Raw genomic sequence first — 18,201 nt, forward strand, 5'->3', positions numbered from 1 at the left:
TTTTTCCTCCCTGCACTGTGAATGTTTACATGTTATGTTCAATTAAACCATGGCAACATCTAATGTTTGTGAAGTATTATTTTAAGCAGACTGTGTTTTTCTATTATTGTGACTTAGATGAAGTTCAGAGCACATTTTATGACCAATTCATGCAAAACTCCATGTAATCCCAAGGGGTTCACATACTTTTTCTTGCAACTGTAGATGAAGTGTGTGAGTCTATGATGAAGTGAATATATGCTGAATTGAGCTAAGCTTTTTAACATTTCTTAGTTGGAAAAGGTGCTGCCCATACTTCCTCTGATTTTTTTTTTATTTATAAGAAAGAATATAGTAAAATTTGGATTGAGAAAAATGATGCAGAATGAAGTGCAACCCATTTCTTTTAAATGCAGTTATCTACAAATTTAGCCATAGCATTCCATTACCTATGTCTGTCTCTATAAGATAATTATTTTCAGAAATTTGCTACATTAGGAAAAGAGGTAGTTTGCACACAAAATGTCAAGTTTTGTGTCTGACATCACAGAATAGATTGTGTTGGAATAAGTGAACCAATGCAGTTTGTAAATTTATAATTCTGATTAGAAGAGAGATATTGATCAATAGCTCTTTTAAATATTCAAAAAAGGTTTTCTCCGAACCTTTCCACTGTCATATATTTGGGAGGCAAAGAAGAAAGAGCTGAACTACAACAGGATTTGATGTCAAATCATTGTTTCCACATTTTGCTGACTACTTATGAGGTATATCATTTGTTTTAATTAATATTGTGTATAAATATATATGTTTTAATTAATATTTTGACAGGGCATTTGACTATTCTTATTTAACCAGTCTCCATGTCCATCATAATGTTCATGATCTGTGACTGTGCTAAAAAATGATTGATTGATTGATTGATTGATTGACTGATTGACTGACTCTGTATCTCAAGGTCTGTGAGTGGGTAGGTTTCTTTGATCTGTTGGAAGTTTTTGTACTGGAAAGTTTTTTTTCTTCCATACAACTATTACCTGTGATTGTAATTATGCAAGTTTAAATTAAAATGCAAAAAGACAACTATTGGAGGAGATACGTTGCAAAATATGAAGATCCTATAGGAGGAAGGGAGCAAATGATTGGCCCATTCTGGCAATTCTGCTTCCATAGATAAAAATTATTTCTGCAATAGTTTCTCTGAAAATTAAACTTGTCCTCAGTTGAAATTATTCTGTAGAGTCTTTTTCCTGCACTCACTCATTAAGGTCTGATAAATTGTTTTATTTTTATATTCATCTAATTAAGGCCAGATGTACAAGTAGATTGATGGGAAGGAAAAGCTCTGTATATTCTTTTTCCAGTATAACAGAAATAGATGGCTGTGAAAAACATCCAGATATTCAGAAAGGTAGATTATGAGTTTGTTGAAACCAGATTATAGAATATAGGTTATTAAGTTTGGTTTGTTCAATTTAAACCTTTTCTAAAAAATTCTTCAAGAATCTTTCAGTTGAGTATGCTTTAAACTAAACTTTAAAATAACTATCTGGTTTCTAATCTAGCCAGCAGTAGTTTAGATTCACGCATTATACTGGGCAGGATATTTTAATAGTAGTGAAATATAAATGCAGGCCAAAAATGGCTGGATTCACACAGATGTATGTGAACCCAGGCAATAATGATTGGAATTATTTAATTAATCAATTTATTTTTATTTAACTATATTATTAATAAACCATAATTTCTGGTTGAAATGAAATATAAAGCTAGAATTCTGATGCTTTGAAAGTCACACCAAATGTAACAAACTCCTGACTATAGGAGGAGGTGAATGGAAAATGATTGTATACAACTTCAAGGTTTATTTAGGAACATTGTCATTCATGCCTCTTGACCATAGAATTACAGGGCTAGAAGGGACCTTGGAAGTCTTCTAATCCAACCCCCTGCCCAAGACAGAAGGGACTTTATTGCATCCCAAATGGCTGTCCAATCTCTTCTTCAGGACTTCTTCAGCAATGAAGCACCCACAATTGTTTCATTGATTTAATTGTTCTCACTGTTAGGAAATTCTTCCTTATTTCCAGATTGGATTTCTCTTTAACAAACTTCCACTCATTGCTTTTTGTCCTGTCCTCCTGTATTTGGAGAATAAGTCAACTCCCTCTTTTCTGTGATAGCCCCTCAAATACCAGAAGACAGCTATCATGTCACCCCAATCATTCTCTTCATTAGGTTAGACACCTAATTCCCTTAGCTGTTCCATATACAATTTAGCCTCCAGACCCCTTTTGTTGCTGCTCTTTACACTCTTTCTAGAGCTTTTTTTTTTATCATGGTGAATAGAATGGGATGCAGCATTCCAGGTGTGGCCTCACTAGTATAATATAGAGCAATACTGTCACCTCTCATTATTTTGATGCTATCCCTCTGTTGATGGAGCCTATGCATTGGCCTGCTTTCTTTCTTTCTTTCTTTCTTTTTCTTTCTTTCTTTCTTTCTTTCTTTCTTTCTTTCTTTCTTTCTTTCTTTTTCTATTAATTTTACTATTCATATTGCTTATATTAATAAAGCATAGTTGAGTTTCATATGCAACATATAAACTTACAGTATAAACAAAACTTTTCTTTCACTTGGTTACAGATGTGCCTCAAAGATCCAGCTTTTCTAAAACGGTGAGGACATTGAGTACAAATATCATGTTTTCAACATAAAAGCTATTTGGACCTTGGAGTTGTTTTAGTTTTTAGAATGAAGCCTGTTCTTACAAAGGTTGTCTCCTTTTTGTGCTTTTACCTATTTGAATCAGTTACTGGGGAGAAGAAAAGACAGGTGGTACACATTAATGTAACATCTAAGAAATTTAAAGAGAATCATTCAAATATGACCAAGGAGAAGGAAACCTTATATAGTATTTCTCAAGGTCTCTAATTCTGAGCTACTAAATAAAACCTTAATATCTTAAACCTTAATAAATCTCAATTCCTCTATGTGAATAAAGTAAGCAAATAATAGATCTGAATGCATCCTATTTCTGGTCTTTCTTTATGTTCAGTTTTAACTGGACTTGTCTTATTGTGGATGAAGCTCAGAGACTGAAGAATCAGGATTCATTGCTTCATAAAACACTATCTGAGGTAAAAGAATAGTACATTTTCTTTTGTTCAAATTTTAGAGGATGAATATTTCCTAACTGCCTTCTTGGTCATTTGGGGAGATTTCAGTTTCTTGATTATCTTTAAGGGTTCAACAAACTATTTCTAGTTTGATGTGAGGAGACATCCAATTTGAGTTTAAAATAAATTATTGGCACTTTTATTCTTCAATAAGAAAAGCAACATTAATATTAACTTTAAAATATTCAATTTATCTCTGGAATAAAAACACAATTTTCTCAGAAGACACAAGTTTTCCAACTTTACTAAAAAGGGAATGGATCCTAACCTCTAATTGCAAAATAATATCGCAAAGTTCCGAATCATGTATGGGTCTAACAGTTATATACAATGAATCAAATTCTTCCCTTCAGCAGTGTCTAAACTACACACAGAAACTTTTATTTTGATCACTGAGCAATAAAAAATATATTTGATACATACAAAGGAAAATTAACCATAACATCAATTGGTGATCATTTGTAGATAAAGGTTGCACATAATGTAATAGAATTTTGCTACTTTTAAATAGATTCATCCCTGATTGTCTAACAAATAATGCAAAAAATAAATGCTAAACTACAGGACATCTTTTAGTATTCAACAGATTTCCGTCTCCTGCTGACTGGTACTCCAATTCAGAACAATCTTCAAGAGTTATATTCCATGCTTACTTTTATTGAACCAGCTATATTTCCCAAGGAACTTGCAGATGAATTTGTTTGCTATTACCATGAAATTGAAAAAGACACTGAAATAGGCAAGTAGAAAGTTGAGATTCATTGCAGAATGTGAACAGTTGGAATTCAGGTTTCTTTTTTGATTATGCTACTGTTATTAAAGAAATGTGTATAGCCTGTGCTTGAACCAAAAACATTCCAATTTTTAATTAAGAATTCAGTGTCCTATGATATCATGGACCTCATCTTTTTGCTGTGTTTTTTTTCAATAATGTTGTAAGAGATGTATATATGCTTAGGGTGGTTTTTTTTTTACTTTTTAACTTATGTAGCTATATACAACTGTATACAATTGCTGCGCCAGGGAAATGCAAAGTCTCTTAGGCAATCTTATTTTTAAGTATAGATAATCCTCATTTAATGACAGTAATTGGCACTGAATACTTTGTTACTAAGCAATATGGTCCTAAAGCAAAATATTGTGTGACCATGCTGACTTAACTGCAATTCTGGTTGCAATTATTAAGCAAATTATGCAGAATACAAAGCACAATATTGTGCAACCACAACTTGTGACTTCCTGCGGATTCCCACATTGACTTTGCTTACTGGAAGCTAGCAGTGAATGTCACAAATGGTAATCGTGCAACCATTACACATTGCAACTGTTGTAATTTCAATCACATGATTGTGGGGACATGGTGAACATTGCAATTTTGAGGACTGGCTAGGTCCCAAGAACCACATATAATTTTAAGTTTTTTTCTAAAAGGTACTGAATTTGGTGCATATGTGAGAAAAAGAGTTCAATTTCCAGTAAGGTTATGGATCATCATTGCATGCATAATTAGTGCCTGGAATTTAAATGACACATTGAATATGTTGTAATATGACACTTGTGTATTTGCAGTAACAACATGCATTGTTCCCCATACAACAGCTTTCCTCAGTCTTATGTCATGCTGCTGAATCATGGAATTCTTAAATTGACCAATTGAAATTACGGAAATTGTTAATTTTGATAACTCTAGCCCTATTAATTTTAGTAGGTTTATCCTTAAATAAGATTATGTTTTCAATCACAACAATTATAGTGATGAGTTCTATATTTATTATATGAAGCTCTTTTTTAAAGTATCAAATTACATAATCTCATTTGTTAAGGTCAGTAATTATTAAATAAACAACCTAAAATCCAACATAGTCAACTACCTGTAATTACCTGTAATCAAATGCAACATTACTCAGGAGATGTAGCCAAACTAGCTAAACCTAGCCTTAACCTAATGATACTGGCATTATTTCCTTGATGAGGGTGTGACATTGTCCAGATGAGGGTTGTATCAGTCGGATCTGATGCTGGCTGAGTCATAATTTTTGACCACTCCCCTTGCTCCTCCCCTTTCATGCCCAGTTTAGACTCAGTCGGCCTGAGAGAAACATCTCCTACAGATCTGGCTATACAGCCCAGGTCTGTTCAATATCACAGAATTGTAAGTCTTTTTGACCACCTTTTTATTTCTCTAATTTAAAATTGTTACTTCCCCTTTAAATTTTTCTAAGGTACCGGTCTACCAGGCTATATTTTTTTCCCCCCTTTCTATTGTAGCCTGCCGGTCTTGCCTTGCTAGAGCGTCTTGGGCTTCCAGGCTTTGCTATGCTCCTGGCGGCGGCCATTTTGAAAGCCCCGTTTTAAAAGGGAACTTTTTTCCTTTTTTCTTTCCCTGTCTTTTTTGGGGGGGATTTTTTTGATCTATCCCACCAACGATTGTTTAAGGGGGCCTAGACCACAATACCACCAATAATAATAGCGATTCCCTAATTTTAAGGGAAATCGCCAAATCGGGCCACCGCCCACACTACAGCTATCCCGAAACCGCTGATCAGCTGTAGAGCGGTTAATTGAAGCGCCGCAGCAATTTTAAAAGGAGTTTTTTGCCGCTTTGCCACCAACGAGTCTGCAAGTTTGGGGAGAGTGGCAAGTTTCTTCTTGCCTCTCCCTGTGGCATTTCCAGCCAGTGTTTAGTTATTATTTACTTATTTTTCTCATCGTGGCTGCGGAGGCGCTGAGGAGGTCCGTTTCTAGGCTTGCCTAGACAGATACCTCTGGAGCAGAGTTTCCTCCTGCTCAGTGTGACCTGGCAGCCATTGTGTTTAACGCCAGAGTCGTTGCCATCTCAAATTACAACTCACGTGGCGAAACTAAAAGCTTTTTCTCCAGTCAACATCGTGGTCACAGTGAGTATACTAAAGATGGCGGATCGCTCTTCCCACGGGGAGGAAAATACTATGTACACTGGGAAGAAATCAACTTCCAAACATAAGCACCTTTCTAAGCCTGAGGAGAAGGATTTAACAAAGAGGCATAAATCTCTAGAGAAGCAAATTAGCGATGTGCCTGCTACTGAGCCTGGTAAAGGGACCCCCCCCCCATCTACCCCCCTCCTCCCATTTCAACTATTAGCCAGGCCTGGTCTTCGGAGGGAGAGGGTAATGTTCTTCAACAAGACCAAAGCAATTTGCAAAACCCCTTTGCAAGTCAATTAATGACCCCTAGTGAAGCCTTTGTGTTTGAGGAAGAGAGACATTCTGGCCTATCAGATGATGAGGGGATAATCCAAGATCAACCTGCCTTTACAGGTTTATTTCCCCCTAATAAATTCAAGTCTTTATTGCATAAGGCTCACTTAATAGCCACCTTAAAGGAAGATGAATATTTTAAAGAGATGCAGGAGGCCCAGCAGGGTGGACTACAGGGACCTTTTTCTGAGCCCCCCCCCAAACTTTGTTATGTACCAACTCCACAACTGTTCATAGACGTGGTAAAGAAACAGTGGGCTGGGCCTGCAACCATGGCATCTGCACATGGTTCAGATAAGAAATATTATGCTGTTGCTCCAAAGTTTGCTCAACTCTTACAAGTTCCACCTGTAGACAGCCCTGTAGCAGCCCTTTCCTCTTCTTCTTCATACGTAGCTGGGGATACTTCTGAAGGTCTAAGGCCAGAAGACAAAAAGTTAGAATTTCTGTTTAAAAAGAACCATCAGGCTTCAGCATGGGCAATTCAATCAGCTTCATCAGCCTCATTTTTTAATAGAACTACCATCCTTTGGCTTCAACAGTTACAGGCAAGGGTACCCCCCCAGTGAGGTTCGCCTTCATCAGGATATTAATAAAATCATTGCTGCCACTCAATTTTCGGCTGATGCAACCTTGAATTCAGCCAAATTTGCATTCAGAGCCTTAGCCTCTACAGTTTCAGCCCGCAGAATGCTCTGGCTTCGCCAATGGCTTGCTGACCTTAAGGCCAAATGGCGCTTGGCTGCAGCTCCATATTCTGCAAACAAATTATTTGGGGAATCACTTGATCCTCTTCTTGTAGAGACCCGGGATAAGCGAAAAATTTTACCTTTTACATACAAACGGGCTGAAAGAAGACCCTCTCCATATTACAGAAGGCCTTCCTTTCGTTCCTACCCCCAGGGTGGTCCCTCCAGGCAGGAATATCTTCAGGGATCCTACTGATCCTCGGACCGTCAATATTTTCGGGACAGGAACAGACAATTCCAGCCCAAACGGTCCTTTCGGGGTTCTGGCTTCCGCCAGTCCCGCAGTCGTAAGTGACTCCCAACCAAATCCTCCAATAGGGGGTCGCCTGTCCCTCTTTGCGGACAAGTGGGAAAGGTCATCATCAGACCTTTGGGTTCTTTCAGTTGTGAAATTCGGCCTCCCCCTGGAATTTCTCTCCAGGCCTCCAACCTGGACATTTCTTCAATGTCCAACTTCCAAAAGCGAATCCAGACGTCAATTAATGAACCAAGCAGTTCAGCACCTACTACAGATTCATGCCATAGAGGAGGTCCCCCACGATCAATGGAAACGGGTATTATTCCATCCTGTTCGTAGTTCCAAAGCGGTCAGGGGGGTGAAGAGCCATTCTGGACTTAAAAAATCTCAACTCATACATAGTGTATCGCAGATTCAAAATGTGTTCACTAACCTCTATTCTTCAAGGGATTCGTCCCAATGATTTTCTAGTTTCCATAGACCTCATGGAGGCTTATCTTCACATTCCCATCCTGCCAAAGCATCGACAGTATCTCCGATTCAGCTACACAGGAAAGCACTTTCAATACCGGGCTCTTCCCTTCGGACTGGCATCTGCACCAAGAGTCTTCACAAAGGTCCTGGCGGTCGTGGCGGCTCACCTGAGACAACAACCGGTAAGGATCCAGGCTTACCTGGACGATATTCTGATTCAGGCTCACACTCAAGAACAAGCCTTACACAACCTACACCTCACGATTCAAACCCTGAACGACCATGGGTTCTTGGTCAACTACAAAAAAAGTCAGTTAGTGCCAGTCACCAGGATCACCCATCTTGGCGCCATCATAGACGCAGCCCAAGGGACTGTCTACCTAACCTTGGAACGACGGTCAGACATCAAGGACATAGTAGCTCACATTCGCAGAACTCCATCAGTTCCATTGGCCACTTTATCCAAGCTCTTAGGCAAGATGGTCTCCTGCGTTCAGATTGTTCCATGGGCACACCTTCATGCTTGCCACTTGCAGTTGTTCCTGCTTCCTTTTCAAAGGAAACGCCAAGCTCACACCATGTCAACAGTCAAAGTTCCACTCTCAGTCAGGCGATCACTATGTTGGTGGACATCGCCTTCTCTCGACAAGGGATGTCTCTTCATGAATCACGACCGACTTGTACTCACTACAGACGCCAGCCTTCATGGATGGGGGGCTCATCTCGCATCACACGTGGCTCAGGGCCGTTGGTCTGCATCAGACCTCGCCAACCCTATCAACTGGCTGGAGCTGAAGACCATTCGTCTCGCTCTCATGCACTTTCACCGGTTTGTACAAAACAGTCATGTTCTGGTGTTGACAGACAATATGGCGGCGAAGGCACATGTCAACCATCAAGGGGGCACCCACTCAAAGCGCCTCATGGAGGAATCATTTCGCCTGGGCAAGTGGGCAGAACAACACCTCCTCTCCATCAGAGCGGACCACATTGCGGGGTCGGAAAACACACATGCGGATTTCCTGAGCAGGACAGAGGTGGACAACAGCAAGTGGCAGATTCATCCCAACATCTTCCATCAGATGTGCAACAGGTTCGGCATCCCAGCCATAGATCTCTTCACCACACACCTGAACAATCAGCTTCCTTGCTTCTTCTCGAGGTTCCCGACGCCAGGGACGGAAGGGGTCAACGCCGGGTCTGGCCGCCGGGTTTCACTACGCCTTCACGCCGCTGCCTCTGATTCCGGCCCTGATTCGGAAGGTCATCGCCGACAGAGCAGAAATTATCCTCGTGGCTCCCCACTGGCCACGCCGTCTGTGGTTCGCAGACCTGGTCAGTCTCTCCACATCTCACCCTTGGAGGATTCCACCAGACGAGATTGTACTGCGTCAGGGGAACCTTCTTCATCCGGACCCTCAGTGGCTCCAACTGACTGCATGGCGCTTGAAGGGGCCCGTCTAAGGCAGGACAATTATTCAGACAGGGTGATTCACATTGTTCAAGCCTGCAGACGTAAATCCACAGTCAGACTCTACAATATCTCCTGGCTTGCTTTTTATAGGTGGTGCCGTTCCCGACAGATAGATCCTGTTTCAGCCTCACCTGCCCAGATCCTGGAGTTCCTCCGAGATGGGTTTGACCGTGGTCTGGCCCATAGTACCCTCCGGAGACATGTGGCGGCCCTGTCTACGGCCTTGTCCAGTCCATCCGGACGGCCACTCACTCAGCACCCTGTGATAAAAAAGTTCTTGAGAGGAGCCAGGCTCTTGCGGCCCTCCTCGATTCATAAATACCCTACTTGGGATTTGCCCAAGGTCCTTAACGCTTTAACTGAGGCTCCCTTTGAACCCCTCCGCACGGTTCATCTTCGCTTTCTCACCCTTAAGGTGGTTTTCCTTATAGCCATAACTTCAGCCCGTCGCATTTCGGAGCTGGCAGCCCTCTCGGTTAGGGAGGATCTCTGTGTTTTCCGGCTGGACACAGTTATTTTGAGATTGGACCCTTCATTTATTCCCAAGGTTAATTCCCCCTTTCACAGGGCCCAAGAGGTTATTTTGCCCAACTTCTGTCCCCGGCCCTCTCATGCCTTGGAACGAAGGTGGCATACTTTAGATGTACGAAGGGCCCTAAAGATTTATATCAAAAGGACTACTCCTTTCAGGAAATCAGAGGCCATGTTTGTTTCCTTTTTGCCAGGCTCCCTAGGGCTCAAAGTCTCTTCTGCCACAATTGGTAGATGGATCAGGGCTTGCATCGCCTCGGCATATCAGGCCCAGGAAATTCCTGTTCCCAATAGCATTACTGCCCACTCCACTCGGAGTGCTGCTACCTCAGCAGCTTGGGCGACTCAGACCTCCCTTGAGGAGGTCTGTAGGGCAGCCACCTGGTCTACCCCCTCGCCATTTATTCGTCACTACAAGATAGATACCTTTGCTTCTGCTGAAGCGTCATTTGGCAGGAGGGTTTTGCAGCAGGTGCATCGTGCGAGGGTCTCTCCAGGCCCTTCAACATCCCGTCCTTGAGACTGCCAAATCTTTGGTATGTCCCTCATCTGGACAATGTCACACCCTCATCAAGGAAATTGGGCATTGGTCTTACCTTAAATGCCAGATTTCTTGAGGGGGGTGACATTGTCCAGCCCCTCCCTCTGTCTCAGTGCCTGTACGGTTTATTGTTCTTGTTCAGTAGTTTTTTTCCAGTTGTCCCGTTGGACCGGTTTACTTCCTCCTGACCATGGTGGTTCCTCTTGGAGATCCTTCTTGTGGCCTTCCTTCATCAAAACTGAGCATGAAAGGGGAGGAGCAAGGGGAGTGGTCAAAAATTATGACTCAGCCAGCATCAGATCCGACTGATACAACCCTCATCTGGACAATGTCACCCCCCTCAAGAAATCTGGCATTTAAGGTAAGACCAATGCCCAATATTCTGAAATATAAAATGTAGAAAATATAAAAGATAAATACATTATTGTAATACTGGTGCCCTGATTTGTTAATCTAATTATGTGATATGACAATCTTATATACTGTACATCTATTTCATTTACTATACATCTCTCTCTTGTCAGTTGAATAGACTGATTGTGGATGATTGATGGCTTATTTGAAATGGTCAGGCCTTTCACCTTCTACTTCAAGTTGGGAAATTGTTTCTTACAATATTTCTTAACTATCTCTACTAGAATTCATTAAGATGTGTATATTACATAGATCCATTTTTAGTTAGCTTCTATTACTTGAAGCTGTGGGAAGATTTACAAGTTTTCCTACAAACATACACCCAAAGCATTAACCATCTAAATGGTGAAGTGATTGTAAATTAAGGGGTAGATCACCTAGTTCCTCTTAAATTTCTTTCAGTTTTAGGAATCATAACTTGTCCACTTTTTTCATCCTGTTTACATTTAACTGGATATTTCTGTTTCTATTTTAAGTCAAAGAACTTCATAGTCTGTTGCAGCCTTTGTTGCTCAGGAGAGTGAAGGCAGAAGTTTCAGAAGAAATTCCAAAGAAGGTAGAAGTGGTTCTCTACCATGGAATGTCAGCACTGCAGAAAAAACTTTATAAGGCTCTTCTCGTGAAAGACCTAGGTAAAAATAAAACGAATAGATTTTGGCACTGGCCATTAAGTCAGGTAATAATTTGGTTGGTAAATTGAGACACGAAGTTTTAAGGCGGAATCATATTTTGAAAACCATTCAAATAATGAAAATTTAGTTATCAAATCCCATTGATCTCAGTGTATATCCTATTCAATTTTTTAATTACATTTTCACCCTAGTGGGACACATTTGTGATTTTTCTCCATATTAAGGCTATGCTTGTTATGCTAGGAAGGAAAAAGTAAACCCAAAACATTATTTGATTTTTCTTACATTTCTTATATTTCTATCCCTAGCAATTCTGAGGATTTTATTAGTTGATTGAATTAGTACTTGAACTTTCCATCATTAATATAAAGGCAGCATTTCTTATAAAAGACAGTAGTTTTTTCTTCTTTCTCCCTTCCAGAGAATTTTACCTAGCAATAGTTGTATCCTGTTTTTTCTGTTCATGAAGTTTTGAATTTTTCAGGTAGTTATGTTTTCTCATTTTAAAATTAATGTGATTTGCACTTCATTTTGACTTGGACAGTTTCTAATATTAATATGTAAAATATAGTCATTGTCAGTGATGGGATTCAACCAGTTCGCACCGATTCAACCAAACCGGTTGTTAACTTTTTGCACAGTTTGGCAAACTGGCTGATCCCACCACTGGCTGGCCCCTCCCCTCCCAGTCACTCCTTGCCTGGCCTGAGAAGGTAAGGGCGACAGTGGGGGAGGGAGACCCGCTCTAGGTGGGGCTGGAAATCTCCGCCGTAGAGAGTGGTACAAGAAGTGGTGCAAGGAGTAGCGTAGCCCTTGCCGGCTGGAATCAGGTAATGGTGCTGTTACACCAAGGTGGGGTGGCGCAAGTGGCCAAAGTGGTGGTGGTGATGGTCAAAGCCTTAGTGTGGGAGCGAAGCGCCACTGTATTTGCCTTTGCGCGGCAACAGCATTCTACCTTTGTCGCGGTACATTTGCACTCAAGGCAGCCCTCAGCTCCTGCTGCTTCAGGCTCAGAGCTGTAAGCCACATCCAGGAAACACTGCGGCAGAGAGAAGTGGCTGGATATGATTCTCCGGCACCTCATCTCTTGCTGGGTCTCACTGCCTGACAGACAGGGTTTTTTAAAAGATTTTTGCAGCAGGAAATGGTGGGCGAGTACTTCTGGCGTGTGTTTGTCCAGCTGGGCATGCTCAATCACTCAAGGAGACGCACAACCTGCTCTGCACCCCGAGACATAATGTGACCCCGTTTCCTGCTGCAAAAACCTGACTGCTGGGTAGCAAGACCCAGCAAGATATGAGGTGCCGGAGAATCAGACCTGGCCACTTCTCTCCGCCGCAGTGCTATGGTTGGAATGATTAACATTTCTGAAAATGCAAATAAGAATTCCAGTCTTAATTACTCATTTCTGTGTAATCATGTGTTACAACTGCCATTTCCTCCTTCATTAGAACTGCAAGTTTTGATACCGGCAGACAAGTTATATTCAATATAGTTGTCACAAATTGTCAAATCATCTGTCAAGCGTACATATCTCCTGGCCCTGCAGCTCATCTGTGTACAGGACTTTGGTTCTGCTAATCTGTAAGAGAAACTACTGAAAAACAAACACATGCTGATATGGGCTAGTATAATTTGGATGATAGTTAAATGAATCTCAGAATCTAAATACTCTATGCATTGTTTGTTTAATTATTTGAACTTTCCATGAAATTGCAAGAAAGGATGGGTCAGAAATGTTGCAAGAAGGTTCATTTCCTAGGGGGATCAGTTTTAAAACAGTATTTGCTAAAAGCTACTAGAACCCCTTATCAATTAACATAATTTTTATGAACATCTTGTCTACACATTAGTTAGTTTTTATATTTAGAACATCTTGTCAGATTGTATGATGGTGTCTGTCAAAGACTGCTCATCTCTGCAGTAGATGACCAAAACATTGGCATGAGATTAGAAATTAAATTGTTAGAACTTTCAACTTCAGGATTTTAGTATCACAGTGCACTGTCTGCCATTTAATGTAATTGGTCATAAGAAAATAATATATTTTAAAACTTTAAGGACCTTTAACAATTGTTAGCAATGGCTTTTTTTTTTTTTGCTCTTTCTATTAAAGCATAGATATTGAATTGAAGATACTATAATGTTGAATTTTAATTCAAATATTCTTTGCCTGCTGTTTTGTGTGATTAAGTCTTGATATCTAAATGTATCAAAAGCAGCAAATGTCTCATATTTTTTTTTCAGATGCATTTGAAAATGAGTCGGGAAAGAAAGCTAACCTCCAAAATGTGTTGATTCAACTACGGAAATGTGTAGCACACCCATATCTATTCATTGGTAAGAATTATGAACAGGAGCATTGTTGAAGCTACTAATTTAAGTGAGGTAGGCATAACAATTCTATTAGTAGGCTAAGCAGATCCTATATCTCAGTCAAATAAAAGAAGGAAGAGACACACTGACTTAGATCTTAACAATTATTCTGATTGTCTATCTTTTTTATTATTATTCTTTGGCTGAGTTATATGAGAGATGCCTTCAAGTTACTGGAAACTGCCTGCACTAGTCCCTGCAATTTCCTTGGAAAGATTTTTCAGAAGTGATTTGCCATTGCCTCCTTCTTAGGACTGGAAGAGAGTGATTGGGCCAAAATCCCCCAGCTGGCTTTATGCTTAAAGTGGGATTAGAACTCATGGTGCCCCAGTTTCTTGCCTGATGCCTTAACCACTACCTTAAACTGGCACTCTTATCAGTCTTAGATCACCAAAATCTCTTTCACTGAGGACCGATCCAACAAGAAAGGATTTACTTCAGCCCTCCCAGTCAGAAACAAGGATAAACTTTTTAACTTAACCCCCCCCCCAAAAAAAAAAAGGACTAAGGGGTTTTTCCTCTTAGCTCCATTTGGGCCAAGCAGGATGTTGATTGCATTTGTTCTTACGACAGTGAAATTCAAGGATCACTTTGTTGGCAGTGGGTTTCATTTCTATATTTAGGACTAATCTGAAGATTCCATTTCCAGTTGTTTTTCACAGAAATTACTAAGAAGGAATCGGCTGATCTAACTAACTATAAGACCCTTCCCTCTTTGTCAGTATGTACGACATGGAATCTCTTCCCTGATCGTATACAGAATAGCTTGGGATGGCCTGTGTTGCTTTTAGATTTCAAACAAAGATCCTATGAAGGAAGTTGGGTTGAAAGCAAAGAGCAACTCACTGAAAGTCACCCATTTGGCTTTCACACCTAAGAAAGGTCTAGAGCTCACAGTCTCCTGGTTTTTAGACCTGCACCTTAACTGCCACATCAAACTGACTTCCAGGCAATGAACTTTTTGTATCTCTTGTTATCAAAGCGGTGGTCAAGAGAGAAAAAGGTAAGATTCTAGTGGACTCAACTGAACATAGGGCAGTTGGTCCTGTGAGAAAGCAGCCTTGAACAATTGAGTCTCAGTGCTAGCCTCTGGCATGATTTAGGCATGTGCATTGTTTAAAGATTTGTTGTATTCTAAACATTTACAGAACCATTTAGCAAGTTTGCCAAAATAGTGCAATTCATTGTTAATATTTTGGACAGTCTTCAGTTTGAACAGGGTGTTCTGACCCAGCTCCCCAAACAAGATAAACCCTCTGTATTTAAATCAATGATTCCTTTATTAGGAGCACCAGCAGCTCCAGCAAAAAGTTTCTCTCTCAACGCAGGCTAACAAGTCTGTCCGGCAGGAAGATGAATAGTTGTCTGCCACATCTATTCATCTCTGCCTCCTGCCTTTTATCCCCAGAGCTAGGGTGGGGCTTCGCTAGCAGCAGTGGCTATTCCTCCTCTTCCTCATCAGCCACCTATAGACCTGAGGGCTTGTAACTCTCCATCTGAAGGCTGACGGACAGCCCAGGCTCCACCTCTGTCTCTCTCTCTCTCCCTCCCTGACAGCTCCATTCCCTCTTCACCCTCTGAGCTCTCGGGTTGCCTTGATGCTGACCCTGACTGCAACGCCTCCTCGTCTGATTCAGCTGCTGGAGGGGCCAGCGGCAGACAGACTCTTGAAAGTGGACTACTGGAGAGGATAGTGGAGGCCATTTTAGCATTTACGTGCTCAAGATGATGATGATGATTATATACTTTATTCATTAAACATGAAAGTCAGTCAACTGAACATTAAAAAATGCATCACAAATACCATTAGCTGGTGGTAATGGTTGATACGGGTTGCTGCCAGTGTCCAAGTACCTTCTTAAGATGTACGATGTTCCAAGTAGCACAGTTTTTTTGCAGTTCTGCTGGTGTTATTGCAGGAAGCTGCAATTTGTTGATATCTTACAAAATTCTTGGACATGGTACCAAGTGCCCCGATGACAACGGGTATCACTGTTACATGTTTCATCCATAATCGGGTAGTTTCAATGGCAAGGTTGCAATATTTTGTGATTTTTTCCAGTTCTTTGTCTTCGACTCTGGCATCTCCTGGTACTGCAATGTCAAATTGTACATTTTGGTTTTCAACAACTGTGATATCTGGTGTGTTGTGTTCCAAATGACGATCCGTCTGTATTCGAAAGTTCCACAAGATCTTCACCTTTTCATTTTCTATAACTTTTTCCACTTTATGTTCCCATGACTTTTTGGATACAGATAAAAAGTATTTTTTACATAATGACCAATGGATTAATTTAGCAACTCGATCGAGTCTCGCTTTGTAATCAGTTTGTGCGATTTTGCTGCATTCACATATTAAATGTGAAACAGTTTCAATTTTGTTGTTGCAAAGTCAGCAGTTTGGATTGTCGGTGGATTTTTGTATCTTTGCTTTCATGGCATTAGTTTGTAGTGCTTGTTCTTGAGCAGCGAGTATTAAACCTTCTGTTTCTTTCTTGATGATTCCCATTTTAAGCCATGCCCATATTGTTGTTGTTGTTGTTATGCCAGCAATCAGTTACCCAGTTTTGTACTTGAGAGTAGCAAGTGAGTCCAATTTTAGAGCCCTTTGCTAAGGAAGGGGAGCATAGTATTACTTAATTTCTGTTCAAATCCTAGCCATCCCAAGGAGCACGTTTGGAATAAGGAAACACTAGGTTCTCTTCATGTCTAGCTTATTATGGCAATTGACTGTTGGCATAAGGGCTTGGGCACTTAAGTGCTAAACTACTCTCTTCAGTAGGTCTGCCTTTAGGAGGCACTCTTTTTCATCTCATTGTGAGGGGAATCACAGAACAGGTAGTTTACACAGTCCTTCAGAAGTTATTACAGTGGCCCACCCAGGATATTAACTTTGGTATATTGTTTTTCTATTGCCTCTTTTCTGTGAGAGAACAGCATTTTCCATGAGATGCCATTCTGGTCACCAGAAGATGGTTCTAACAGTTCTATCAAGTTTTTTAAGATTACTGTTCCATGGTTTTATTGTATTTTTAGGATACACATACTTGAATATGCAAGATTCATTTTCTTGCTTTTTTTAATTATGATTACTAAATGTAATTACTAAATTGTGTTTTGCAGCTGAACTCATCAAAGATGAAATATTTCTCTAACAGATGCAAAAATTTAGCCCTTTCTTTTTTTAAATTGGAATTTTTCTGCACAATAAAAGTATACAAAATTGAAAGAAGGAAAAAAATACAAAATAAGACAAAGAAAAGAATGGAAAAAAGAAAAGAAAATTATGATTTCTTCTCTTCTTTCTTTGAGTAATTGCCATCTTATTCTTTCCCTTCCTCTTTGACCCTTTTTAATCCCCAGATCCATAAATCATCAATTCAGACTTTTTTTCTTTCAACATAAGGTCTATATGAGACTTCCAGTTTTTTAAAAAAAAAATCTTTCTTTTTTTTAAAATTTGATTTATATGCCGCCCTTCTCCGGAGACTCAGGGCGGTTTACAATGTGCTAAGCAATAGCCTTCATCCTTTTATTTTATTTATTATTATTTATTTATTTATTAGATTTCTATACCGCCCTACTCCCGAAGGACTCAGGGCAGTGCACAGCCAAACAATAAAAACACATACAATACAAAATTTAAAAAATAGAATAAAATCAAATTAAATAATTTTGGCCCTGACAAATTTAAAACCCCAAACTTTTAAAACCAATTTAAAATTGAATATATAAATACTAAAAGATATTTAAAATTTTAAAAATCTTTTATAAAAGAGGGGGAAAATTAGGCCAGGCCGGCCTGGTGAAATAGTAAGGTCTTTAAGGCGCGGCGGAAGGTGCGCAGATCCGGGATCCTCCGTATCTCTGGGGGGAGCTCGTTCCAGATAGTAGGTGCCCCCACAGAGAAGGCTCTCCCCCTGGGGGCCGCCAGTCGGCATTGTTTGGCTGACGGCACCCGGAGGAGCCCCTCTCTATGGGAGCGTACCAGCCGGTGGGAGGCTATTGGTGGTAGTAGGCGGTCCCGCAAGTACCCGGGTCCTAAGCCATGGAGCGCTTTAAAGGTGGTAACCAAAACCTTGAAGCGCACCCGGAAGACCACCGGGAGCCAGTGCAGCTCGCGCAGGAGAGGTGTTACATGGGAACGCCATGTCGCTCCCATTACCACCCGCGCGGCCGCACTCTGCGCCAGTTGGAGCCTCCGGGTGCTCCTCAAGGGGAGCCCCATGTAGAGAGCGTTGCAATAGTCCAGGCGGGAGGTGACAAGGGCATGAGTGACCGTGCGTAAAGAGTCCCGATCCAGAAAGGGACGCAACTGGCGAATCAGGCGAACCTGATGAAAATATATATATCTGTATATTTATACAAAGTCAGC

General features: G+C 40.6%; 1 protein-coding gene across 1 annotated transcript in view; it reads left to right on the forward strand.

Moving 5' to 3' along the window:
* Positions 1-18,201, forward strand: part of CHD1L (chromodomain helicase DNA binding protein 1 like) — a 91,893-nt gene that overhangs the window by 3,294 nt on the left and 70,398 nt on the right. The window contains exons 4-9 of the mRNA XM_070938354.1: positions 632-746; positions 2,626-2,657; positions 3,038-3,119; positions 3,735-3,897; positions 11,295-11,450; positions 13,698-13,790. Coding sequence (XP_070794455.1) covers positions 632-746; positions 2,626-2,657; positions 3,038-3,119; positions 3,735-3,897; positions 11,295-11,450; positions 13,698-13,790 — 641 coding nt within the window. The remainder of the gene's footprint in view (positions 1-631; positions 747-2,625; positions 2,658-3,037; positions 3,120-3,734; positions 3,898-11,294; positions 11,451-13,697; positions 13,791-18,201) is intronic.

The sequence above is a fragment of the Pituophis catenifer genome, unplaced genomic scaffold (assembly GCF_029215685.1).
Source record: "Pituophis catenifer annectens isolate HBS135680 unplaced genomic scaffold, rPitCat1.0.hap2 SCAF_2, whole genome shotgun sequence".
Classification (NCBI taxonomy): Eukaryota; Metazoa; Chordata; class Lepidosauria; order Squamata; family Colubridae; genus Pituophis; species Pituophis catenifer.